The 27,789-nt window shown below is 37.4% G+C and overlaps 1 protein-coding gene across 1 annotated transcript in view; it reads left to right on the top strand.

Moving 5' to 3' along the window:
• The window catches only part of DIAPH3 (diaphanous related formin 3), a 504,348-nt gene that overhangs the window by 365,720 nt on the left and 110,839 nt on the right, over nucleotides 1–27,789 (top strand). Inside the window, exons 26-27 of the mRNA XM_047871375.1 lie at nucleotides 5,506–5,601; nucleotides 6,106–6,165. Of these exons, the coding sequence (XP_047727331.1) occupies nucleotides 5,506–5,601; nucleotides 6,106–6,165 (156 nt within the window). The remainder of the gene's footprint in view (nucleotides 1–5,505; nucleotides 5,602–6,105; nucleotides 6,166–27,789) is intronic.

Below are 27,789 nucleotides of genomic sequence, written 5' to 3'. Positions count from 1 at the left end.
GCCCACTTATAGTGTCTACAGTGTGCTCTTGGATTTAGGGGTAGATTCCTGTGATTCATTGCTTCCATACAACAGCACCCAGTGCTCATCCCAATGAGTGCCCTCCTCAATGCCCATCATCCATTTTCCCCTCCCCCCATCAACCCTCAGTTTGTTTTCTGTATTTAAGAGTCTCTTATGGTTTGCCTCCCTCCCTCTTTTTTTGTAACTATTTTTCCCCCTTCCCCTCCCCCATGGTATTCTGCTAAGTTTCTCAAGTTCCACATATGAGTGAAAACGTATATGATATTCTGTCTTTCTCTAACTTATTTCACTTAGCATAATCCCTTCCAGTTCCATCCACATTGCTGCAAATGGCAGGATTTCATTTTTCTCATTGCCAAGTAGTATTCCATTGTATATATAAACCACATCTTCTTTATCCATTCATCAGCTGATGGACATTTAGGCTTTCTCCATAATTTGGCTATTGTTGAAAGTGCTGCTATAAACATTGGGGTACATGTGCCCCTATGCATCAGCACTCTTATATCCCTTGGGTAAATTCCTAGCAGTGCTATTGCTGGGTCATAGGATAGTCCTATTTTTAACTTTTTGAGGAACCTCTACACTGTTTTCCAGAGCGGCTGCACCAGTTTGCATTCCTACCAACAGTGCAAGAGGGTTCCTGTTTCTCCACATCCTGTTGTTTCCTGAGTTGTTAATTTTAGCCACTCTGACCGGTATGAGGTGGTATCGTAATGTGGTTTTGATTTGTATTTCCCTGATGATGAGTGATGTTGAGCATTTTTCATGTGTCTGTTGGCCATCTGGGTGTCTTCTTTGGAAAAGTGTCTATTTATGTCTTCTGCCCATTTCTTCACTGGATTATCTGTTTCTCGGGTGTTGAGATTGATAAGTTCATTATAGGTTTTGGATACTAACCCTTTATCTGATATGTCATTTGTAAATATCTTTTCCCATTCCAGGGCCTACTTCTCATAGGTACTTCTGATCAGTTTCCCTTAGAAATGATGATATTCAAGAACATAGTAAAATACACTATAAAAGTTACTTAATTTATAATGTATCTAAAACAGTGCCTGAAACACAATCAAATATTGCATAAACTTGCTGTAGTGTGCTATGGAGTTCATTTATGAATTTATTCCCCTACATTTTTATATCACTTAGCAATTTATCACGTGCTTTCTTTTGTATTATCTCATTTGATTCTCTCATTAACCCTAGAAAGGTATTCTTTCTATTACACTTGTCAGGAATGATTTTATAACTAGTCCAGTGTCTCACAGGTAGTGTGTTGAGACCTCAGACTAGAATGCGTGTCTCCTTACTTCCGTATTATATTCTTTCCATTACGCTGTGGCAGTGAAGGCCAAAAAATGCCATCAGCTCTGGGAGGCTAAAGCACAGAACTTCCATGTGGAGAGTGAAGGATGGGAGAGAGGTTTGTAAAGAACCACAGCTTTAAAGTTGCCTTTAGCTAAAGAGCAGGTCATGAAGTTGGAAGATATAAGATTGGAAAAGCAATTGGAATCAAGTGTTGGGACAAGTGAAAGAGTTGGTACTTTATATTGTGGGAAGTGAGAGAGACTGAAAATTTGTGACTAGGGGATTGAAGATCCTAGTTCTGCTTCAGAGCTTACTGGTACTATATGAGATAAATTTGATTTTGGGATTAACTAGACACAATGTGACTCCTGGCAACTCATGCACTATTTTGGGTGAAAAATAATTCAGTTCTGGGGCGCCTGGGTGGTTCAGTCGGTTAAGCATCCGACTCCGGCTCAGGTCATGATCTCACAGCTTGTTGAATTCAAGCCCCGCATCAGGCTCTGTGCTGACAGCTGAGTCTGGAACCTGCTTCGGATTCTGTGTCTCCCTCTCTCTGCCCTCCCCCTGTTCACTCTCTGTCTCTCAAAAATAAATAAACATTAAAAAAAATTAATTCAATTCTGGACACTGAACTTAAAGTTTAGTCAGAAAAGGAAACAGTTGATCAATCCTTGAGATATTTAGGCGTGTACACTGTTTGGCAACTGAATGGATGTAGGAGACAAGGGAAGAGGAAGAAACAGTGCTGCATTGTTTACAATGGTGGTAGGAATGTACTCCCACCACTTCCCTGGCCCCCTTTCCACATGAGACCTTTATTTTCCTGCGTGATTTTTTCCTTCCATTTGGCCCTATTAGTGCTTCACTTGTTAATATGGTCAGCATATATTAAGGAACATTTTCTGTGCAATACTGGGATTTTTCTGAAAAAGCCATAATCTCTGTCCTCAGTGAACTCAGTAGTGGTAAAAACTGTCAAGTAAATTATATTGTAAAGGATTTATTGCTGTCGGTACCCCATACCATTAGGACACAGAGGGGCACCCAGTTCGGCCCACATAGATCAGGGAAGGGTTCTCGGTTCTCTGTCTTAAAGGAGAAGTTAGCTTGGTGAAGGAAAGGGAAAGATGTTCTATGTAAAGAGAACAGCATGTTCAAGGACATGAAATAGAAAACATGGAAACGTGGGGGTGTAAGTTGTTCTGTGAGCCTAAATGTGTCGGTATCTATCTGCTCAGAACAAATGGATTAACCTACCTAATGATAATGTAATTATCTTATTCAGGTATTTTAACATCGGTATGCTGTAATTCTTTAACATCTAGTCCATTTTAAAATTTCCCCAGTTATCTCAATAAAATCATAACTTTTTTTTTTATAGTCTAAGAGCTAATCAAAGATTGTGTATTGTGGGGCGCCTGGGTGGCTCAGTCGGTTAAGCGTCCGACTTCAGCCAGGTCACGATCTCGCGGTCCGGGAGTTCGAGCCCCGCGTCAGGCTCTGGGCTGATGGCTCAGAGCCTGGAGCCTGCTTCCGATTCTGTGTCTCCCTCTCTCTCTGCCCCTCCCCCGTTCATGCTCTGTCTCTCTCTGTCTCAAAAATAAATAAACATTAAAAAAAAAAATTAAAAAAAAAAAAGATTGTGTATTGCATTTGGTTGTCATATCTCTTTAATCTCCTTTAATCTAGAACAGCTCCCTAATTTCTTTCCTTTCCTCCCTCTCTCCTTCTCCTTTTTCATAATTGGTAGTTATTAAGAACCCAGGCCAGTCATTTCACATAATGTTCCCAACTTTGGATTTCTGTGATTGTTTCCTTACATTTAGATTCAGGATAAATATTTTTTTCTGCAAAGTACCACACAGGTTGTATCTGTCTTAGTGCTTCACTTGAGAAAGGAGTCGTTACCAAATTTGATGTCAGATTTGAGTATTTGGGTAAGGTGATATCTGCCAGATTTCTCCAACTCCTGTTTCTTTGCAGCCTTGTACACAATGGTTTCTGCATCCATTGATGATATCTGCCTCATTCAGTTCTTGTTATGTGAGTTATAAAATAGTGAATTTTCTATTTCCCCTGTATCTTTGACACCTAGTGGTTGACATCCTTTTGTAAAGAGGAGCTTTCTCTCCCCCTATATTTATTTCTAATTTTTTAGTATCAATATGGATGCATAATTGTTTTTTTTTTCCCCCAATGTGTAATAATCCATCTCCATTATTACTCATTTAGTACTCGTGTCATCCAAAATTTGGCCAAGGCTGTCTTTCAGTCTGGCTCTCCTCTGCCCTTTTGACACATCCCTGTCTGTCCTTGAGCACACGATTATCTTCTGGTGCATCGGTGCCTTCCTTGTTCACACTTTCTTGGTCTCAGCACCAGAATCAGTCATTTCTCTATGTATTCTGGTTCCCATTAAGAATGGTATTCAGAAATCAAGATCTGGAGACCAGACATGCTCTTTGCTATCACAGTGTCATTACTTCTGGGTTATTTTGGAAAGCTAGGAAACGTGTCTTTTAAAAACCCTGAGCTTCTGTGATAGTTGTACTAGCATTCCAACACTTTGTGGTTCTTCCTCACCTATTCCATACTTGTGTATCGTTTCCCACGGTGAGTATACCTGTCTCCTCAGTCTTATGATATAAACATAATAGTTTCAGAATCACTATGTCATTACCATTACCAACAGTAAACTTACTAAGGAAAGTTCAAATTTTTTTTGTAGTTCTCTTTTCCCCCCTTAAAGTGTATGCCATTAATCTCATGCTTGCTTTCTTAAACTTTTAGGTTTTTAAAATGTTACCTTTTACAAACAAAATATATCCACAACCTTATATACCTGGCATTCCTTGCAGGTTTTTTTTTTAAGTTTGAGTGTAAATTTTCAAAGATCGCTAATTACTAATTAAAGTGACTGAAATTTGTGATGCATTTTAATTAAAATAGCTATCAAGCTACCTCAGAATTAAATTTGTATGAAAATTAACCTCCAAATACTCTACTTATCACCCACCTTTTTTTAAAATTACACCTACAAAATTTAGTACTTTTCTAAAAATATGAGATAGAACCAGATGGAAAGGGGCCAGTGCATATTTATATTTATATATCTGTTTATAAACTGTAAATGTTTGCTATCTGTACTCTCCTGCATTCATTTGTCATCTGTTCCAAATGAAGGGATTGTGTCTCAATAAAAAATTTTTAAAAATGAGAGGAAAATAGTTTTCTGTTACTTTCCATGTAACGTATACCAGTCACACAATTTCGTAGAGAATGCCTACGAGTAACCTCTTTCCGAGGGACCAAAAAGTCTTGAGCATTTCCTTGAATTTGGGATTGGGCCAGCAGTTTCTTTGAAGCTTTCCTTTTTCCCACTGCTTTTCAATAATATTTAGCTTTGACAGCTATAAATAGCTGTAAATATTACAAAATAATCTGTTATTTGCAGAGAGAATTGACTCTATAACCACATCTTTCGGTAAATATATACAGAATATCAATTTAAACTAATCATAATGGGATGAAATATTTTAGGTATTTGAGAGCCTCTTCTGTTATTTTTCATTACAGAAGACAAACTTTTCATACAGTCTGTAAAAGTTTGTAGTGATTATTCCGTGTCACCTAAGTCAGGGGGCGATTATCTTCTGATATGAAAAGTCAGTTGTTGGGAGCATGTTCACAATAGTTAACCTGGAAATATAATTTTGTGCAATGAGTTTAGGCAGCAGAGTTCTCAATAACAACAACAAGAACATTCTCCTACACCTGGCCGATTTTAGAATAGAAGCTGGTGCTTTGAAAATAACCCATTTCTACAAGGGAAATGTGATTTATGATAACCCGCGACACAGATATGACTAGAACCGCATTCTATTTAAAGTTATTGTGCCGCCAGACTATAAAAGCAGTCCTCTGAAGTGAATCAATGGAACCCGGTCCTCTTTAGTGGACAGTAACGCAGACACTAATGAGACAGATTTCATTAAAAGATATTTGATTTATGAGAGAGTTAAAGTCCTATCTTATCTTAAAATTGCTGGTTTAGTCCTGGCATCTGATCTTTCTTCCCCCTACCATCACCATCACCAGCTTCTGTGTATGCTTTGACATTGCTATGGTAACCCCGAGGGCTGATAGAATTCCCTGCATCTCTTTTCACAGAGGGTGATGAGACAGGAGTGATGGATAGTCTGCTGGAGGCTTTGCAGTCGGGGGCTGCCTTCCGCGACCGAAGAAAAAGGACACCAAAGCCAAAAGGTGAACATTATACTTGTTTCATGTTACTTTCTAGGGAACTATCACAAAGAACAACCTTTTTTTCCTTCCTTTTAATTCTTTTCAAGTCATGTGTCAAGCATGCAGTGCTGTGGGCAACAACTCTTCAGAAGTTCCATGAGTTTGCTTAATCCTTCCCTTGCAGTGACAAATGTCAGAGAGAGAAGCATTCCAGTTGGCCGATGTCAGTGGCACATTAACAAATCAAAGCACTGAACCTAGAAAATCTTGATTAGTGTGACAAGTCTCATCTAAAGAACCATATGCATCTTATCCCAGTGGAGTTTACAGTAGCATAATTAAATGGGAAGTAAAAGTCATAACATCATTGCTTCAAGTATTTCAGGGTATCGAAGCATTGTTTTGGGTCCCGACCTATTTCACCTTTGAAAACAGTCTAATACTGTAACACTTTTTGAGATGAACAGACTTCTATATTAATTTTCTTTCTCTCTCTCTCTCTCTCTCTCTCTCTTTTTTTAACAGATATTCGGCGAAGTTTCAGTCCCATGTCTCAGAGGCCTGTTCTGAAAGTTTGTAACCATGGTAATAAACCGCATTCATAAATTGCACATTCTTCTTATCTACTTTTATCCTATTGATCTCTTATTTTAATAGGCTGCTGGGAAGTTCTCACGTTTAGATACAGCTATAATAGGAGAAATGTGTAGCTGTACTTATTTGCTATGAGATTGTATATTCACATTTCATGCTTACATCATTGCCTTGAGGTAGTATGTAGAGTTCTTTCAGATCTCAGATGAATTTTTAAAATTATTATCTGAGATTATGTCACACATTTTTGATCAGTGTTGTCCAATGTATCCTTTCAAAAGCAGTATGCTCTCAAAGTAATATTTTACATAGGATTTACTTTATATCAGGATACAATTTGAACTATTGAATCTGTTACCTATTTTACTCTACCATATTTGCCAGTAAAGTCTGAAATACTGTGACTAGCATTTTGACAAAATCATTAACACAGATGAGCCTCATGTGTTATTATTGTGGAAGGATGTACCAGAATCACCAAAAAGGTGGGTTAACTTAGTCTCTGATACTTAGCTGAGATTGACTGCTTTCAAAAGTCCCTGACCAACCTCTGCACACCACCTGCATGGAGCCCTCTGCTTCTCTTCAAGGTGCCAGTTCATGTTGACTCGGTTTTATTTATGTCGGTTCCCTTTCTCTCACTGTCCCATATTACAGGGTTCTGCTTACCTTCCATAGTCATAAACAAGTTTATCGACTACCATTGTCATTTATACAGAGTGAGATTGTCACCAAAGTATGCCAGATTTATAAATGGAAAAAATACTTGACAGAGTTGCACTGAAGGGTTGTTTTGGGCGCAGATGAGTTAATTTCTGGAAATGTGAATGTGTGACGGAGTATAGAAATCTGTGTCAAATTTCTAGGGTAGCCTAAAAAAAATTTGTGAAGTAAAAAAGAAAAAGACGGGAATGTGGGTAATTAATCTTAATAGATGGATAGATGCTTACTGCTCAAGGTAAAATGTATACAGTAGATGTTTAATAAATGAGAGGAAAGGTAAAATCTACAGCAAATTTTTAAATAGGTCTTCTGAGTCTTTTCAACAGTATGTGTTTGTTACCGTTTGCCCTTTCCCTACACTAACAGTAGAAAAAGGAATTGTAGTAGTATGTCGCAGATATTCACTGTAGGTAATTAAGTAATTCCTAAATTTGGGTTTATGATTTGGAGTCATTGCGACATGGAAAATAATGGCAAAAATTCTGGAGAATAGAGCTATCCTGGGACCCTAGAGACTATTTTGTTTTGTAGATGAATAAGTGGAAACTGAGAGAAGCTGAAAACTTCCCAGGAGTACAGAGCTAGTTAGTGACATAAATATGACCAAAATGCAACTCTGATTCCCATCACATTTCTTTTTTGATTACATACGGCTACATTGGATTACTTTTTGTTAGTAATAAAATGCATAAAATAAACAATGCAGCCCGTATTGTGAATCATCAAAGACCCACAGCCAACACAATGACCATGGCATGATTATAATGGCATACATATACCCATGCTATGCTTAATTTAAAATAAGTACTTTAGGTATTATGTAGAGGAATATTATTCAAGATAATTTTATGCATTGCCTGGGGAACCTAGTCCTTTTCTTAGTATAATGTCAGTAAAGTGTCCAGTCTATAAAGGCTCATCTATAATTACTTATAAATTGTGGTATTTTGGTGCATTGCATAAAAGCAGATGAACCTTGCATTTCTATCTTTATTCAAGTTGACATGTGCTATCTGAAGTTCTAAGACTATTGTGATAATTAAGCGAATAGATTATATAGCAAACCAATGGAAATCGATGTATCACAGAGGTCGAAGTCTCTTCTAATATAAATGCAGTGGATTAAAGTCTTTTTAAAACTTATTTTCTATCAATATTTCTGTTGTGTTTTCCCTTCATATTTCTAACCACATGGGGAAAAATTCAAATGACCAGTTACTCTTTAAGAACTCTGTGTATAAAGAAGTTAGATTTACTTGACTGCATGTTGAAAAGTGTAGATTTTTTTAAGGAAAGTATCATGATTGCAGCAAGGATCATGATTATTTTTAGAAAAAGATGATATTTCAGAGTATTTTGTAATCTTGCTATTTAAGCATTCCTTTTTGTTTTGAAAATGCTAACCCTACAACTGAACTAAGTGAATGAAATGTAACTCAAACCTATTTTACTTTTTAATCTGCTTTCATATGTACTTAAAACTAATGTCTGATATTTTCTACATGCATATATAGTAATTCATATTATCTCATAACCTATTTTTAAAGATTTCTAAGATTTTATACAATTATTTTAAACTTGGCTTATATCCTTAGTAAAATAATATCTGTAAAGGTATTAATAATAATAAGTTAATGTCTGCTGAGTTATTTGGCTTGCTAAATACCAAGCACTATGCAGAATTTTTATATGTATCATCCTATTCAATCTTGGCAATAATCATATCGGATAGTCAATATTTTTATCTCCCTTTCGTTGTTGAAAGTAACTAAAGATTAAATAGGTCTAGAAGTCTGTTTATGGTCCTGTGCCAAGTTTTGAACCTGAACCTGTCTGACTTTTGATTCTAACTTCTTAATCTCTCTGCCATGTTGCCCTCCTGAGTACAATTGCTAGAATCAGGGTCTGTTCCCCTTCACCCCCTTGAGCTGATGAGCCATGTGTGTACATTTTTTTTCTCTTCTTGACATAAGGTTGACCTATTGAGATTCACCCTCTCAGATATGTCTTAACCTCCAGTGTATCTTGTCTTTTGTTCCCAGATTTAACCTCTAGATAGGACTCATCTTCTGGAATTATGATCACTTTTTCTTTTGATAAACTCTGTATCAAAACATCTATTAATTGTAGCCACCTTATACTCTGTTAGAAAGATCATGGAACATTTAGATTGTATAGAGTATAAATTCAGATTGTATAGAGCTTTAGATTATGCATACACATACAGATGTAGATACAGACATCAGGCATCTTATAATTCAGAATTAGAAGATCCTGGTAAAATATCCTCTGGGACCTTGCAGCTAAAATGTTCCAGTGTATATTTTGGCAGAAGATGACCTCAAGTATGAATGATCCAGTCCTTGTGCTGTGCTCCAAATTGCTACCAAAAATACTTTGGTTAAAACCATAACTTCTTTTACCTTTTGTGTTGCCTGTGAAAGCCTCAGCAGAAACTAAATGTCCAATATTTTTCCTCATGAAACCTTTATTCATTCATTAATTTAGCAAAACTTGTTTTTTAAAAAATTTTTTCTTATGTTTATTTATTTTTGAGAGAGAGGGAGACAGAGTGTGAGCCGGTGAGGGGCAGAGAGAGAAGGAGTCACAGAATCCGAAGCAGGCTCCAGGTTCTGAGCTGTCAGCACAGAGCCCAACAACATGGGGCTCGAACTCACGAACTGTGAGATCATGACCTGAAGTCAGACACTTAACCAACTGAGCCACCCAGGTGCCCCAATTTAGCAAAACTTAAGCATTTGCTAGGCACTTACAATATAGAGATACTTTCTAAGAGTTCATCATGCTCTTGGGACAGATGAGTAGCAATTCCTATACATTTGGTTAATGCCAGGATAGAAGTAATACGTAATGTTTTGGGAATATCTACAAGTGTGGAACACCGATCCAGACCTTATGAGGACAATCCAGACTTGACTTCTAGAAGGACCTGAAATCCAGACAGAGTTTTGAGAGATGAGTAGAAATGAGGCCAAAAGCCGGAGGGCAAGGGTGAGCCAAGAAAGAGCAACATTTGTGGACTTTCTCAGGAGGCTCTTCATGAACCCCAGCCTGAACTCTGTAAAACTGTATGCTCTAATAACACCGTGGCTTTCCCATTTTGCAGTAGTCATTTCCTGTAAAATATTCTTATTCAGTGTCTGCCACTCTATGTGTGAGTCCTGTCAGGGTGGGGACAAGGCGATCAAAGCTATCTGACTTGTTTACTGCTATAACCTCAGCACTTAGCTCCATTGGTGCCTAACACATGGGTGTTTAGTAAGAGTGTGTTGAATGAACAGACATGTTTATGTTTAGGTTTGAATGGAACGATTAATGTACTATATTGAGCAGAATCAGGTCGTTGGATGTCACCCAAATAAGTGGGACTTAATATGCTAATTGCTAAAGCTCCAGCTGTGAACACTGTTAACCCCCTCTCATCTTCTCCCTAAAATGTTATCTGTCATCAGGAGATATTTGATCATAGTGGTCTAGGCTTCAAAAGGTGTTACATCAAATAGGGAGGATGCAGTTCAATCTTGATTGGATTATTCACTCCTTAGAAGTGGAGGGTTGCTTATTAATTAGATTTCTTTCCCTTGCTTAATCAAGCAGAGTTTAACAACAGTAAATAAAACAAAGGAAAGCATCTGCTAATGAGTACAGGGCATTATCTCATTTCTTTACTGAATGAAGTGCATTCCAAATCTGAAGATTTTCTTTGGTCTGTGGAAAATAGTAAGACTTCCTTTTCAGTCAAGATACTCAAAGTATTTATTAGTACATTTTTATAAAGATTATACCATATTTGGGTGCTCGTGAATCAAACCATCTGGTTGAAAATATAGGACCAGATAGGAAAGAAGTATATGGAGAGTCTGATGCCAGATCAAGAATTTGGACTGTTGAGGTTTGGGGGCAGGAAAATGACAGGTCCGAGCAATTTTTCTGGAACTGAAGTGAGAAATGTAGGAGAGAGAAAAGAATCAGAAGTATTTCACAGCCATCTTGATGCCAACATGGATTGGCTGCAAGGGGATGGGGAGAGAATTAAAGAACTTACCAAGGTTTGAGGGAAAAAGCCAGGTCTAGAGCTGTGGGTTAAGAGACCCTCACAGAGAATTGCTAACACTGTGTCAGTTACTGAGTTATGTAAAGGAAAAATCTTTGAATCTAGAGAATGGCAAGTCGAGTGCTACACCTCAGGAATGGACACAGGTGGGTAACGAAGTGAGCAAGAGACAGAAGAAAGATGAAGAAGTCTGGGAGACTGCACGATAGTGGAGCCAACATTATGGAGGTTGAAAGAAGACTTGCAAAGAGTTGATTTCCTCATTTTCTTTCTCCTTTTGTTGCTTGTTTGTTGCTACAACTCCGTAATCTACCACTGTGTGACTAGTATTTTTCAGGATGCATTGCTTCCTACCCTCTTCCAGGACTTGGCCCCTGCACACTGTGTAGACTCTGTAAGACATTCGTAACAAAGGATTCACAAATGTGAACTATTAAGCCACACCTTGTGGTACATCTGCCTGCAATTTGATTGCATCTTCATTAGAAGGTTCTCTTTAGTACAGTGGGATTTTTTTGCCTCAGTTAAATGGATATAGAGTAATCAGAAAGAATTCTATAAACTATATGCAATTAAAACCCCTAATGATAAAACTATTTAACTGTGACAAAATAAGATAAAACATAATCAAAATTTTAGGCAAACAAGTATTACACATTTTTAGTGAACATCCATAACCTAAACAAAATCTTGCTATATTATCTTTACACTAAATCAATTCTTAATAGCCTTAATTTGGATTTGATTATCTATTTTTACCCTTCCACTTATATATGGAGCTTTGAAAGATTTTTATAGAAATAAGATTGTATTGCCGCCAGGCACAGCTGCTCTGCTACTCTAAGATTTGAAGTCAGAATTAAAAGTGAAGCTAGTTAGATATCTTTGAATTAGCATATTTCTCCACACAATAAGGGACGCATACAAGACAGGCTTTGTGGTTGATGTATCAAAACTTCACACATAACCACTCCCCCTCCCTAATCTACTCAGTCCTGGGTTCTCTTTATTTCTTGACCTACCTTTCCCCAAACAGCAAGAATTTGTCTTGAGGCAGAATTATGGAGTTAGTAAGGTTTTCAGTAGTGTCTACGAACACTAGCTGCCTTAAGGCTTGTTTGAAAACAGTGAAGACAACACCAAACCACTCCTTGTCTAGAAGACCTTATCTATCAAAGTGAATGTTGACAACCAACACTTTTCTTTAAACTGTATCTGAATTTAAAGTAGAAAGAGCCTAGAGAATAATAAAGTAAAATTATATGATTTGGCTAAATGTCATTGGCTCATTGTCTTGAGAATATTTTTTGTTCTTTTTCCGATGAACTTGTGCCCTACTAACTACCTAAGAAAGAAGGGGAGCTATTATAAAATACTAATTGTTTTTGACACCCTTACACTGGAGCTTTCCAGCAGAATCAAATGCTACCTGGAACTGTCAAAAAAGACTTAAATATTTTTTAAGGAGATTTTTCTAGGCCAGGAGTGTAAAACAATTTGGGTGATTTCACATTTTATTCAAATATCAGTCTCTCCTATTTACGATGTACTCAAGCAAAAGGAAGAATGGACTCAGCAGGGCTCCTCCTAGATAAGCATGCCCTGTGGGCAGAAGAGAATGGCCTTTCTAATTTATAGTCAAGGCAGGGACAACCTTCTGGCTTAGTCATTATCCTATACACTCTTAAGCACGAACAGGTTAAAAAATTCTCAAGCCGTGAGGACTTCAAGTTGCTTTAAAAGGACATTTATGCAAGAAATAGCAAATGCCTTTCATTTAATGAGCATTCACAAATGTGTGCTGAAGTCTGGAACTAAATTGAGTGAGAAGGGATAAAGGTCTACTGCTTAAGGAAAGTACTGTCCTTGACTTCCCTGAAATAGTTGTTATGATTAATGTCTTTTGTTCTGTTTGTGTTCCATGGTGGACTATAATTACATGATCTTTCAAAATTTCTGGCCCACTCTAAATTTCTCCCTTTTCTCACGATGAAGGTTCAGAATCTGAGTGTAGAAGGAGCCAGTGGACAGATTTTAGAAGCTCCTTGAACTCTGTCCTTTTGTTTCAGATTTTGTGTTTGGGCATATTTTCTTTTCCAGTGACAGGATCTCTTGATTTAAGCAAACTTCTGCCCACAACCCCCCCCCCCAAAAAAATTAAAAGATAATTGATTTTGTTGTTTGATTACTGACTTGTGACAATTTTTCTCTATTTACACGTTATATTTTTCCATGTATATCCTTGAAAGGAAACCACTTTTACTGTAATTTTGTCATTTGAGAACTAAAGTTGCATTGACATAATCACAAATGTGAAAAACATGTCAAGTGGTTGGCAGATCTACAGTTTTAATGGCAAAGAAAATTGTTTAGGATAAACAGTTAAGACTGAGTGAAATGGTGCGACTGGGAAGCTTCCCCCAGGATACAGGGAGGAGAAAGGTATCATCTGTGCCTGGGACAGTCATCAGTTTTCCTGGGAAGGGTAGTTTACAGGGCTCATCTGAGCTTCACAACTTGGATGAAGCAGGCAAGGGAAAGAGGAGCTTGGGAAGGAGCTTGGGAACGGCTTGAACCAAGCCCCAGGCTTCAGAAAGGCCAGGTAAGGAAAGGATGGGGGAGCAGTTGAACATGGCCTGGCCTGAGGACACAGGTGCTGTTAACCACCTCAGGAAGAGCAGTTTCTAAAGAATAGAAGAAACTGAAGCCAGATGGCATTGGCTGGAGGAGTGGAGGCTGTTCTTTCTAAAAGCCTGGCTATAGGGGCGCCTGCATGGCTCAGTCAGTTAAGTGTCCAACTTCGGCTCAGGTCATGATCTCCTGGTTCCTGAGTTCAAGCGCTGCATTGGGCTCTGTGCTGACAGCTTGGAGCCTGCTTCGAGTTCTGTGTCTCCCTCTCTCTGCCCCTCCCTTGCTTGTGCGCTCGCTCTCTCAAAAATAAACATTAAAAGTAATAAAAATAAAAAACTGGATATGAAAGAGGAAAAAGAAGAGACATAGCTAGGAACAGCTGGAACTAGAATGAGTCCTGGTGTTAGTAGGTTATGTTTCTTTGCCTTTTTTGTGTCGTTGACTTTATTATGGTCTTTGTATTGTGAAGGGAAGGAGCTCTGGAGGGGAGGGATGACTATTTAGTGGGGTAGTAGTTAGAGTGAGGCTCCTGGGGGATGGCATGGAGAAAACAGCTGTGGAGAACCTGGACAGTAGAAAGGAAGGATGTACAGAGAGAAGTGGATACAAACACTGAGTAAGGAGGAATCTGGAGGTCTTACCTGATGACATCTGTTTTCTCTGAGAACTAAGATACAGGGTCTCCAACAGAAAGCGAGTCTCTGGGTAGAAAGAGAGGCAAGGGTGCTAAAGGACCCACGGCAAATGTCCTTGCATGGACTGTGAAAGGTAACTGCTTGGGGAGACGAGATAGTATTTGCATCTGAAAAGGGAGACTATGACTTGTGCAATGATACCAGTCTATAAAGTATGAGGGGGGAAGAAAGGTGGCCAAGGTGCTTCACAGGCCATGGGACAAAGGACAGTTTCCCTATAACCTAAAGGTTCTAAAAGTTCATCTCCAAATGTAACCATGGTGCTCAATGTGGCAGAAGGCAGGCTGAGAGGGCTTCAGAGCACCCTTCAAGAGGAGTCATCCCATTTTGTAGAGGATAAGATATTTCCTACTTTCAAATGGGATGGAAATTATTTAGGAAAGCCGCGGAAACTGTGTTGGAACATGATGTGTGCTCCAGCATCATTGGGGCGCTGCGTCATGTATGAAAAAGTCATCTAACGGGGATAGTGGGGATCCTCGTGTGGCGGGTCTCCTTCCTGGCATGTGTCAACTGTATTACATGTCTCAGATCCTTTCCTATGAAAAGAGCTCTTGGTGCTAACCTTATTATTGCTAAGGTCCCATAGATTTATTTTTATATTTGTCCTCATTAAAGGTCAGTCTGGAGTGGCCGGATCCAGAAACCACTTTTCAAGACTGTTGTCAGTGTTAAAAATGAATGTTTTGCAAAGTGCCTGCCAGGCACATAGTAGTTACCTACAAAAAGAGCAGTGGTTCTTATTCACTGACCATTTGTGAAAGCATAAAACCAGTCAGATTTTTTAATTCTGTTTATAGAAGCCTTAAATGATCTAGCCGGTCTGACCTTGAAAGACAGCATTGGGTCAGGCTTGGGATTTAGAGACCGACTTCTTGGTTTGACTTGCTAACAGGGTGACTATAGCAGATTATTTAACCTTTGAATTTCCTCTTCCTCAGTGGTAAAACAGAAATGGCATGTTTCATAGACTACCGGGAAGATTAAATAAGTGTGTGTGAAAGTACCACAGTGCTTAGAATCAAGTGGACATTTAATAAATTCAATACGTTTGTTCCTCCTCATTCTTTCCCCTTCTCCACCTACCTTCTGTGGTGCATTTGTCACTAGAAAGTTATTATAAATTCTTAAGCCAAATGACAGCAGTAAGCAGAATGGGTATACTAATTAGATTGAAATTAACTTTCTTTCTGTGAATAGTTCCTATATTGCACTTAAAGTGCATTAATTGGTATGAACTAGTTTAGAAGGAGAAAAAGAAGAAAAATGAAAGGGCTAGGAACCTTTAATTTTAAAATAGAAAAGATGTTTTAACCTCCTTTTCTCCTTGGGATTCACTGCAAAGACACTGAGGGAAGGAGTAGTAAAAGCCAATCTCAACTCCTCTGAAATAAAGGCATCTTTAACTGGAAACAACATATGAAGACAGAATAGAGAAGAAAAAGGTGCAGGAAGAAAAAACTGGAATCCAGGTGTACTCATTTCTAAGATCGCCATGACAAACTACCATAAAGTCAGGACCTTAAAGCAACAGGAAATTATTCTGTCACAATTCTGGAGACTCACAGTCTGAAGGTGCTGGCAAAGGTTGGTTCTTTGTGGAGGTTCTGAGGGAGAATCTGTCTTCTTTCTCCTTCCATGCTTCTGGTGGTGGCTGACATGCCTTGGTGTTCCTTGACTTACAGCTGAGTCACTTGAATCTCTGTCTCCATCTTTGCATGGCCTTCTCCCTGTTGCCTTCTTCACGTGGCCTCCTTATGATGACATTCGTCATTTGGTGAGAGCCACACTAATCAAGTTTGAGCTCATCTTAACTTGATTACATCTGCAAAGACTCAATTTCCAAATAAGGTCACATTCACAGGTACCAGGTATTAGGACTCCCAACATAAATTTAGGATGACACAATTCAGCTCACAACAGGTGACCCTAATGAGTCCTCACGGTTCCACACGAGTGGTTCAGGAACCACTGATGGGAAGAATAAGGCATAGAGCTGAAAATTCAGGCATCGTGAAGGAGCAGTTCAACCTCCGATGAGGCACAGTAGCTCCAAATCCAGACTTGTCACCACTGTGCTGTACTTACCTCTCACCCTTTCCTACATCCCTCCAGGATGAGAAGTATGCTGTTTGAAAAAAAAAAGTATGCTGCTAGATGCTCTAGAATTAGAATACAAGCCAGTTGAGGTACTCCACTGAAAATAGGGATTGTATGAACACTGGGGAAGGTCTTCGGGAGAAACAAATGGCAAAATCCTCTTCTCACCCCTTCCTACCACTTAGTCTTTACTACATAGGAGCCAAGCTTATACTCCAAGTATGTATCAGATTATTCATCTGGAGATAATGAATAGTCCAGAGAAAAGGCCTTCAGGTATTAGCATTTGGGCTCCCTTCTCTCAAAAAATGCTAGATTACTGCAAGAACATCCCATGGAGGAGCTCACTAGTTAATAAACGCACTCAAAATTTTTGTTCTTAAACACTAATTTGAGCCAAGGATTCATCAGCTGACATTTGAGGAAATCATTCAACATGAAACAAGAAGGAAAAAACAAACCCAAAGGATTCTTAGTAAACAAAGAAAATGTAGGGAATAACACCATATTTAATATAACACCATAATAATATATATATATCATCCTCTTTTTTTCTTCATTGAAATATAAAAGATGTATGTAAAAAAAACCTAAAAGTATCTTTCAATATGAAAAACATGCTAGCAGAAAAAAAGTAGTACATATTTGGAAAAGCATAAACAGTTCTGGTGAAGCTCAGGAGTAAGTTGTAGGACTTACAGATAATCTGATCTGTTTGGCTATGTGTGCAACCGTATTTAGTGTATATAATTGTATTTGTATAATTGTATATATTTATACAATTAGATATAATTGTGTTAAAAAGCTCTGGAGACAAGTATGGGACAAGTGGTAGGTGCTAAGAAAAAAAGTACAGGCAATTTTAACGGGTGGGGCAGGGGGAAGGATATATAATCATAGTACACTACTTGAATTTGACATAGCCTTGTGTGCAATTTTACAGTCTAACAATATAAACACTATGGTAGCCAGACTCCCTAGATGACCCAAATGATTATTGCCTCCTGGTGTTCATATCCTTATGTAACGCACAGCACTCTCATACACATTTTCCAGGGTTAGTAACCTACCGAATACAGGAGAACTGATGGTATGTCACATCTGAGATTTGGTTATGAAAGACCCATGGCTTCCATCTTAAGTGCTCTGTTTTGCTTCCCTCTCAGTTCTGGGGGAAGCCATGTTGAGAGCAGCCCTTTTGGACAACCTGTGAGGAAGTTAAGCTTTGGTCTGTCGTAATAGGAAATCAGTAACTATAGTCAAAAATTGGCTAATCAAGAGATAGCAGGGGAGGGAACACCTGGGTGGCTCAGTTGGTTAAGCATCTGACTCTTGATATCAGCCCAGATCATGATTTTAAGTTTGTGAGATTGAGCTCAGCAGTTTCTGACAGCACAGAGCCTACTTGGGATTCACTCCCTCCCTCTCTCTTTGCCCCTCCCCCACTCATGCTTCCTTGCTTGCTCTCTCTCAAAATAAATAAACTTTTTTTTTTTTTTTTTTTTTTTTAAAGAGAAATAGCAGGGGGAATATGTATAAGGCAGAGTCAGAGACAAGGAACTGCTATTTCACTGGAAGCATTTTGCATTTATTTGTAAAGTAACCATGAACCTTAAAGAAAATTAAAATTAGGAATATTAAAGGTCATAATGGGCAACAGGCAGGCAATCGAGATAGGACGACATCTCCAAGAGTAACTTAGTTTGTCCCCATTAAAATATAGACAGAAGCCAAATCTCTTCTTTTATTCATTAGTTATCTAATATCCTTTTCTTCTTAAAAAAAAAAAAAAAAGAAAAGAAAAAAAAGCTGATTGCACTTGTATTTTTGATTTTTCCTTTTCCTTTTTCCTCTTCCAGTGCTAAGAACCTAAAGGGGACTTCTGTCTGTCCTAGTGCTCAGCTTTTCATTTTTATGCTGTCCAGAAATGAAAAGCCTCTTTAAAGTGCATTCCTAAAGAGTGATAGGGCATGATTAAGAGTCAATAGTGTAGTGTCTCTAGCTCAAGATAATGAATGTGCCTCTCCATAGAAAACAGACATTCTCCCCACCTTTTCGTGTGTGTTCTGTAGATAACATAGGCCAGCGATTTTGCAGCACCAATCTGAATCTTCTTTTCCTTGTAATTCTTAATGTGAGCAAAAATAGTGATGGAAATGAGTAATAGAGAAAATCAAGTGCCACTCTAGTTTGTTTCTTAGAGCAAAAGTAGCCTTCCAGTGCTGCATTAAGAACTTGATGACTAATCTGTTCCCACTGAATCCGTAGAAAGCAAGAGACTAGGATGAAACCAGCATCTTGAAACAGTAGTGTGTTTATAGTCATTGGATCTTTGTAAATAAGTGTCTTGATACATTACCCGAACCTTAGGAAGACCAAGGAGCTAGCTAATATAACTAGAACTGTTGGTGCTTTGGAGGCAAATGGTGGAATGACTGCCTGTTATGTAGTCTAGGTAAAGAGATAAATATTAAATATATTTTTTTTTACTTTAAAAGGGCCTATAAATTTATTGAAGAAAGAATTGACATGCATTAAGAAAGCTGCATGTCCCATTGATTCCCAAGTAAATTAGAAATTATTAGCGTTAGCCATGATCTACATTATTGTGATGTGACAGCATTTGGCTTAAACAGTTTCACTATTTATTACCACTGATATTAGAATAAATGATAATGATCATTAAGTGCTATGTACATCATCATTTAACTAATCATGCTTGCAATCTCCTTCTATTAGTCAAACCTCCTTTGGTTAATTAGTCAGAAGAGCTGTCTAATCCCGATTTCTAGAGCAATAATGAAATAAGGGAATATTGAAATTGAGTAAAAAAAAAATGCATCACCATTTACCTCATATATCAATTTTATTTACCTTCACCTAGTCCTTTATAACAGCCTCAAGGTTAAAAGATTCTGGCTTTTCTTTTTTATTTGAAATATGATGATTAGCCCTGTTATATGTGTATACTTTTCCCATTAAAACACTAATGCAGCAGGAAAGTGCTAATAGGCTATGCAAATAAAAACAAAATCCTCATTTACCAACATATCTATATTTGAAGATGGACCAATAAATACTGTTTAGATTTAGCATTAAAAATGTTAATAACATCTTGTAGATTAGTCCTGACAAGCCAATAACTCAGTTTGTAGAACTTCAATGCTACAAATATAAGACACAACTAAGAAACTTTTATCACCAGTCCTTTTATTACTTCTTATTAATACAGTTAGCCTGAGGAGTTCTTAAGCTGATGTTTGATAAACCATGCACTAGGTTTTATTTAATTCAAAGTGTACTTTATCACTGGGTTAAAAAAAAAAAAGTATATTTTCATATCTTTTCCTTGGTATTCCCCATGGCCCAAAGGAGGAGAAAAAAAGAGAAAAGGATCTTTTAAAATTCATTGTGATGTCATCAGGCAACTGCTTAGATAATGCTGATGATGCTCTGTGTTTGAATGTGCAGACACCAGTAAACAAAGGGCCCAGTGCATGCAGAGGTGCCCGGGACAGTCACACAGAGCAGGGGAAAGTGTTGCCCGAAGCTTCTGGGGTCTATGCTACCCTGGCCACCTGTGGCGGTAGCTTCACCTCCAGTAAGTCTCAGGTTTTTATCACTTCTTAAACATCGTTTGCCACTTGCTTAAACATCGTTTGCCACAGCAACATCACTTGCTGGAAACTGGAAGCAGCCCATTACCCTCTGTTCTGTTAACCTCTTCCGTCACTGATCCCTTTAGCTCTGTCATTGAAACATAAAGAGACCTGATCTGCCCAGGGTGAGAAATAAATACATTCCGTCATGATACAAGGTAAGGAAAGTTAGTAACTCTAGATACTATGTTGCAGAAATTTGTGATATTTCCTGGAAATTAACCCCATGCCTCCTACATATTTGTTGTTGTAAAGTCAGCCAAAGGGAGGGTTTTGAGAGTAATTTTTTAAATTGCTGTTTGGTAATGAGTTCTTGTATCCTGCTGGTATACTCTCCTTCTGTGCCCCTGCCCATGCCTATCTGTTCTAAAAAGTGTCATTTCTTTTTTCTCATTTTAGACGCATATGGTTCGTCTCATCTTCCTTTTCTCAACAGATCTCCAACCCTGTCTAGAATTTCTTTGTATTTTTTCACTAAGATCTTCTTTACCTGTTAGTAAACTAGCCTCTTTCTACAAATGCCAAACACTAACTCTACTGTGAAAATCAGGAATAAAAGACTGTAAATGTACAGATTCATGCCTCAGCAAAACCCTCTCTGTTTTACTTAAGTACTTGGTATAGTCCGGAGCTAGGAGGTTTTGTTTTGTTTTTCTTAAACTTTCCATATACTCTTTTGCTTCTTCCTTCATTTTAAATGTAAACTTTATATTGAAGAATAACATAAAGGTAAGAAAGTATACAGTTCCTAAGCATGTGGCTTGATGAACGCTCATAAAGCGAACAAATCTATATAACCAACACACAGATCAACAAATGATATTGTTAGGAAGGTATGAGCCCTTTCCCGCTCCTCCGGTCCATAACCTCGCATCACACACATACCCTGTGACTGCATAGATTCGTCTTTAAACAGGTTCATACGCTTTGTATCCATGTTGTGTGCATTTGTAATTTTTCATTCTTATTATTTAGTACTCCACTCTGAATATACGGTATTTTCCCCTTTGTTATTAGATATTTATGTTGTTTCTCGATTTGGCCTAGTACAAGTAGTCCTGCTACAAACATTTTTATACAAGTGTTTGGACTCTCTCAGATGTATACCTAGGAGTGTAATTGCTCTTTCATTGGGTATACATATATTCAGCTTTAGGAGATATTGCACAACAATCTTCCAAAATGATTGTACCAGTTTATACTTCCATCAGCAATGCCTGAGAGTTTCATTTCAACAACTCTGGTATGGTATCTCATCGTAGTTTTGGTTTGCATTTTCCTCATGAGTAACTTGAGCACCGTTTCATATGCTTATTGGATTCTTGGATATCTTGCTATGTGAAGTGCCTGTTCAAGAGTTTTTGTTTTGTTTTGTTTTGCCTCTTTTTCTATTGGCTCACAGATGTCTTTCATATTACAAATAGATTTTGACACAACTTAGAATTCCATCCTAAAACTGATGTCCTACTGGCCTATTATAGGAAAGATTGTGTCATTTTATAGTTTTATAAATTGTATAGATCCCTCAGATCTCCCACTAAGAAGCCTTAGAATGACAGGTCTGGTCAGCATTATCCATTGAAAGAGTAAGCATTTTGTAAACTGCTGGCAGCTTATCCTCTTCTGTTAACTTCCTTTGGTGCACCTGTCTTTGTTGTCATGTGATAGCAATCCAGGCCCTTCTAGTGTCTCTGAACTGCTGACACTCCAAGAACGTTCTTCTAGAAAAGCTGACCAGGCATCTCAACTCTTCAGTCGATGTACGCTCCATCATATCTCAATATTTATTACTAACCAGGAAATACTGTGTGCATGTGGTGAACTATTGCCATAAAATCTTGTCCTCGACTGGTAGCTCACAAACATGAATTGGGGGTGAAGTCTCCAAGTCACAAACTTAAAACACATGTAGGTTTAATTTATGATAAAATTTGAGTGGATTCTTTATAGACTGATTTTACTTTTTTTTTGTTGTTTAAGTTTGTTTGTTTTTTTTTTTTTTGAGAAAGAGTGGGGGGGAGAGAGAGAGAGAGAGAGAGAGAGAGAGAGAGAGAGAGAATCCCAAGCAGGTTCTGTGCTGTCAGTGTGGAGCCCAACATGGGGCTCGATCCCTCCAACAGTGAGATCATGACCTGAGCCCAAACCAAGAGTCAGATGCCTGACCAACAAGGCCACCCAGACACCCCTATAGATTACTTTTATATACGTAGTCTATCACCAAAGAAAAAATCCTTCATATTTACTCCCAAACACATTGATTCTACTGTTCATGAGTTTGGTTTAAAATTAAGGGAATGAATGTTTAAGTTTCCCTAGGAAAGTACTCTTTATTTTTCTCGAAACAGTATATGCTGTATTCCAAGGCCAAATTTGCAACGTATTAATTAAGATAGTTTTAAATTGAAAAAGAGTTCATATGAAGTAGAAACTGTTCTTTTTAAATGTTGACTCTATTCTATGGAAGTGGGAAAAGATAGGTGGTTTGCTAAGTATGTGTTCTAAAGTCTGTCACTTCACCATGTTTCTTCCTCAGTAAAATGTGGTATTAGACTGACTAGTTATTAGTCTTTTACAATTTACACCTCCCACTCATTTTCTTTAGACTGGTTATTTGTATTTGATTAACAGTTATGTCAGAATCTATATATCAGTATCTAGGCCATATTGATTACTACATTTGAACCAATTAAGCTGCCATCTGGGATCAAATATAAATATACTCACTAAGAGTAAGTATTGAGTTCATTTAGAAACTAATTTATTTGGGTATTTTTAAGGAATTGTCTATCAACAGTAGAATATTTTAAAAATAGAGAAGAGTATGAAGGAGAAAATAAAATCTACCCATAACCTGACTCCTCACATATACATTATTAGCATTTTTGGCATCACTCTTACTAATTTTTAATGTACATGTACTTTTTTAATTCAAACATGTTGTGCATAACCTGTGTTAGGAGTTTTTTCCATATAATGTGAATTCCTCTTTGAATAATTTTTAATGGTCGTGTAATATCCCCATAGTAAGTCTGGGCCATACATTATTTAACCAGCTTTCTTAGGGTTTGACCTTTTCATGGCGCTTAAATTCTCATCATTATAATAAATAGCACTATTTCTTTAGGATAAGTTAACAGATAGGAACAATTTTAAGGCTTTTCATACATATTGCCATACTGACCTGTGTAGAGTGAAGGTATTATATTAAGTGATACTCGTCCCAGCAGCCTATGACTATGTCCATTTCTCAACCTTTCAAAAACTCTAGATGTGTTTCAATTTTTCTATAATTACACAACATGGTATCTCATTTTTTTACATTTTTAATTAGCAGTGAAATTGTATATTTTTCTATCTTTTAATAAAGCTGACAAAATGGTGGGGAACAGGAGATAAGAAAGAGAGGGCAGGGGGTAAGAAACTTCCTGGGTATTTCTTAGCAAGCTGTCATCCCTTAAGGAAAAGTCATAAACTTTAATATTGTTATCTCCTAGGAGCAATTATTATTACTGTTTATCTGTGATGATTTTTCAATGCTGCCAGTCCAGGTATAGGTTTTATTTATACATTTTAGCCATTAATGCTATATACCACTAATACTTGATTTATTAGAGTAATGAGGTGGGGATGGGGGATGGAAATCAGAGACCTAAATCCCAGAAGCACCTAACTGGTTAAGGAAGGGGTAGCTGGAATCTCACCAGGACTGGTATTTCTTTCCCAGGGGTTTTGGGCCATTAGGCAGCAGCTTAAGAAATGTGTAAGGACATCTGTGACTCACCTTTGTCCATGTGATGCCAGCAGAGCCAATTGAAAAGAAACTGACCCAATTAATTCATTAACTTTTCTTCCAATTTTAACACCAATTTTAACAGACTCCCCACCCCCCCACACACACACACTAAATTTACCACATGCCTCCATTTAATAAAACATATTTCAAAAAAGGTATTTGTGTATTATGATGACTGCTGAAACGTGGTTCTTTAAATTTATAATTGATATATTGTATTTGCTCCTAGGAAGAGTTTGAGATGACTTACAAAAGAAGGCATATAACATCCTGTAATTTTAGGGAAAACAGATACTATAAGAAAACAGAAGAAAGTTGGCTCCTTAGCTTAGAGCCATGGTTCTCATCTTTGGCGGGTATCAGAATCACCCAGGGGGCTTATCACAGCACAGGTGGCTGGGTCAAACCCAGAGTTAGTGATTCAGTAGGTTTGTGGTGGGCATGAGAATTTGCGTAGCTCATCAATTCCCAGAGACTGCTCATTCAAGAGTTGCACATTGAGAACCACAGATCTAGATTAGAATCTGGAATAGAATCTCTGGAATCATTATCATTGATTATCAGTTGGGTTTTTTTTAATAGTTTGCAAACCATATATCCCACTATCTGATCATACATAATGATAGATATGTTATTAGTTTTATAGGGCTCTTCATATGGATATAAAAGCTATGATTGGTTATATATCTGGTGGTTCTGAAACATGGCCACATTAGAAACACCTAGAGAGTTTTTGATATGTATTTATTTATTTTGGGGAGAGCACAATTCGGGGAGGGGTAGAGAGAGGGGGACAGAGGATCTGAAACAGGCTCTGCGGTGACAGGCTGATAGCAGCAAGCCTGATGTGGAGCTGGAACTCATGAACCTCAAGATCATGACCTGAGCTGAAGTCAGATGCTCAACTGACTGAGCCACCCAGGTGCCCCAATAGTTTTTAAATAACAGTAATCTGGAGCCTTATCTCCATGTATTCTGATTTCGTTGATCAAGGATAAGGCCCAAGCACTATATTTTTTAAATTCCCCTTGTGATTCCATGGGCAGCCAGAATTAGAAGCCACTGATGGAGAGAAAAACAGCCCATATTGCCAACAGAAAGTCAGCTTGTTTCTTTGTGGCTTGGGTTTTTGTTGTTTTTCTCCATCAGTGTGCATAGCCACTCATTCCCATTTTTTGTCTGTGTGGTATGTTTTTGGTTTTGTTCTTCTTTTATTTGAACTTCATCTGGTTTCTATTGAACCATTAATCTATCAAGGTCATTTTAAATTCTACTTCTTTCTTCTAGAGTGTTTAACCCCTGCCCACCTAAGTATCATCTGCAAGTTTAATGAGATTTTCAATTTCCTAATTAAGACTGTGCTCATTAAGTTTTAATATTTTATAGTTTTATTGCAAATTATTTCTACCATGTGGGTGATGCTACCTTGACTTTGCCCTGGCCATGCACATTTTCTTCATTATCAGTGAACATTTATTTAGTGCTTTAGAAGTTGTGTGTTATTGAATCAAGTGCTAGGACTTCTAAATAGTTGAAAATAAGTGCTGAATCTGGTTCCATGGTAGTTCTCTACAGAGAACATTCTCTACAGAGAATATGTATACGACATGACCTGCATGAGCAACACAGAACGTATAAGAATATACGTACAAAAATGGAACATTGAAAATACAGTTCATAGGTCAGATGAATGTAATGAGCCTATGACTGTGTAAAAGTTAAGAGTTCCAGCTGCTACTTCTTAGTTGTGTAACCTTAAGCAAGTTACTTGTTCTTTGTGCCTAGGTTTTGTTACCCACAAAATGGGATCTTGTTAATTCCTGCCTTGGTTTGTCACAAGGATTTAAATCAAGTAATACTTGGAAAATCCTAACAGAGCCTAACATATAACAACAGTTCAAATAAATAGTAATGATTTAGAGTCTTAGTTGAAAATTGACAGCAGAAGGTATTTTAGGTTTGGTTTGACAAGACTGGTGACGTCAAGTGATGTAAGGATGATTGGTTTGGTATCTGCCTTCTTCATTGACAAATGTGACTGATCTGGAACCTTTGTTTTTTTTTTTACAAGTTGAAGCATGTTTTTCTGTATGCAAACAGTTTATATTTTAATTCTCCATGTGCTATGTTTATTATTGGAAAGTGTGCTTTTCTAGATAATTATAGCTACTCAGTGGCAGAGCCAAGATTCAAACTCAGGACTTCTGTCTACAAGTTGGTAATTGCTAACTGGTAGAAAAAGAGGGAATAGATTGCCCCCAACAGAAGGGGTGAGTGGAATGGAAACCTATCTTAGAAAAATAAGGTTCCAAAAAAAAATAAAATAGCCAGTATTTGACCACTTGCTATGTGTCAGACATTGTTGACTGCATTATTTACATTGTCTCAAGCGGAGACTTAGAAAGGTTAAGTAACTTGCTCCAAATCGTAAAGCTGATAAATGACAGAGCCAGGAATTAAACCCGGTTCTGTGACAGCAAATTCCATCTCTAAATTACTTCAATAAATTGCCTATCTTTGGATGGAATCAGGAAATTACTTTTTCTGGAGCAGAAGATGCACTCAAAAATATCAGAGTTAGACTGCAGAAAGATAAGGTGGAAAAAGGAGTTGTGTTTAACTTTCTAACTATTTTGTGACAGAGTAAATGGAGAAAATGAGCTAAGGGATTTTTCTCCTGAGTTTAGCATGTATTTAAATGAGCCAAAGAGCTAAAAAGTAAAAACATCCCAGAAAAAGAAGGCTGAAAATGGACCAGATGAGGGTTTATAGATTAGAAAGGGGAGGGAGTGAATTAGAAAGATAGGTAATTTATATACTTTATCTTCCTTTCTCTATTGATTTACTTAAAATAAGTAAACATCAAGGGTGATCTCTTTTGAGGCCATAAAAGCTAACACTTTTTCAGTGAAATACACATTTTTATAGCACTTTACAGTTTTCAGAGTGCTTTCACATGCATTACTTTGTTTAATCTTAACATATTGGTGAACACTTTTACAATTTTGCTTCTATTATCCTAAAATACCCATAAGTACAAGAAACGTGTCTATACCAAATTGAAAAGAAGCCACAACTGTACCAGAGTTTCTTTGCACATATATTTTTAATGCATTTATATCATTATAAGTGACACGTTTAGTTATGATCAAAATTTAAATTTAGCCATTATTTGGAAAATACTGGCCATTAAGCAGTGTCATGAAAGATCTTTGCTTTTCTTCCCTCTCATTTTATACACCTTCTTTTTCTATCACAAAAATCTCAATACTGCCACTGTTCAAACATGTTCAAAATGAAGTAATTTTCCCTGTGTAACACAGTTTTGAGTCCCAAAATACCAGTTTGATAAAAACTATTTTTCAGGCTTGTATTACTATAGCATTTGGAGTCATAAAAAAGCAAAACAAAACTTTGTACTGTACTGCATTTTATCTGAAGTTTGATTATTTTCAAAAACTCTTTTTTTCATAAATTAGAATTATATAAATAGATATCTCGTGATTCATGAAAGAGACCTCCAATGATGAATTTCCTGGAAAGTTTTCCAATCTTTGCCCTTTGTCATCAGATTACATTAAAATCAGACTGAGTCAAGTGTGCCTGTTTACAAAGACAGTTTTTAAAGAGCTGTAAAGTGGGATTATTTCTGCCATTCAGTAAAATTCTTACCTCTCATTTAGTAGCTACTTACTAATAAAGTGGTTACAATTTAAAGTAATAGTTTATGAAATGAAAATACATGTCTGTAGAACTTACTAAGGAATACAGTTTCTGTTCAGACTGTTTATATGTACCTTTCCAAGTGTTTTGCTCCGAAACCAGTGCTAAGTGGTCAGCAAAGAGTTCAATCCTCTCTCTCCACTCACCCATACCCCTGGATAATTCTTTAAGAAATTTGATCAAATTGGTCAAGTGTCATTATGCTCATCATATCTA

This window comes from Prionailurus viverrinus, chromosome A1 (genome assembly GCF_022837055.1).
Source record: "Prionailurus viverrinus isolate Anna chromosome A1, UM_Priviv_1.0, whole genome shotgun sequence".
Classification (NCBI taxonomy): Eukaryota; Metazoa; Chordata; class Mammalia; order Carnivora; family Felidae; genus Prionailurus; species Prionailurus viverrinus.
The sequence above is the reverse complement of the archived record's forward strand: the minus strand, read 5'-3'. Positions and strand labels throughout refer to the sequence as shown.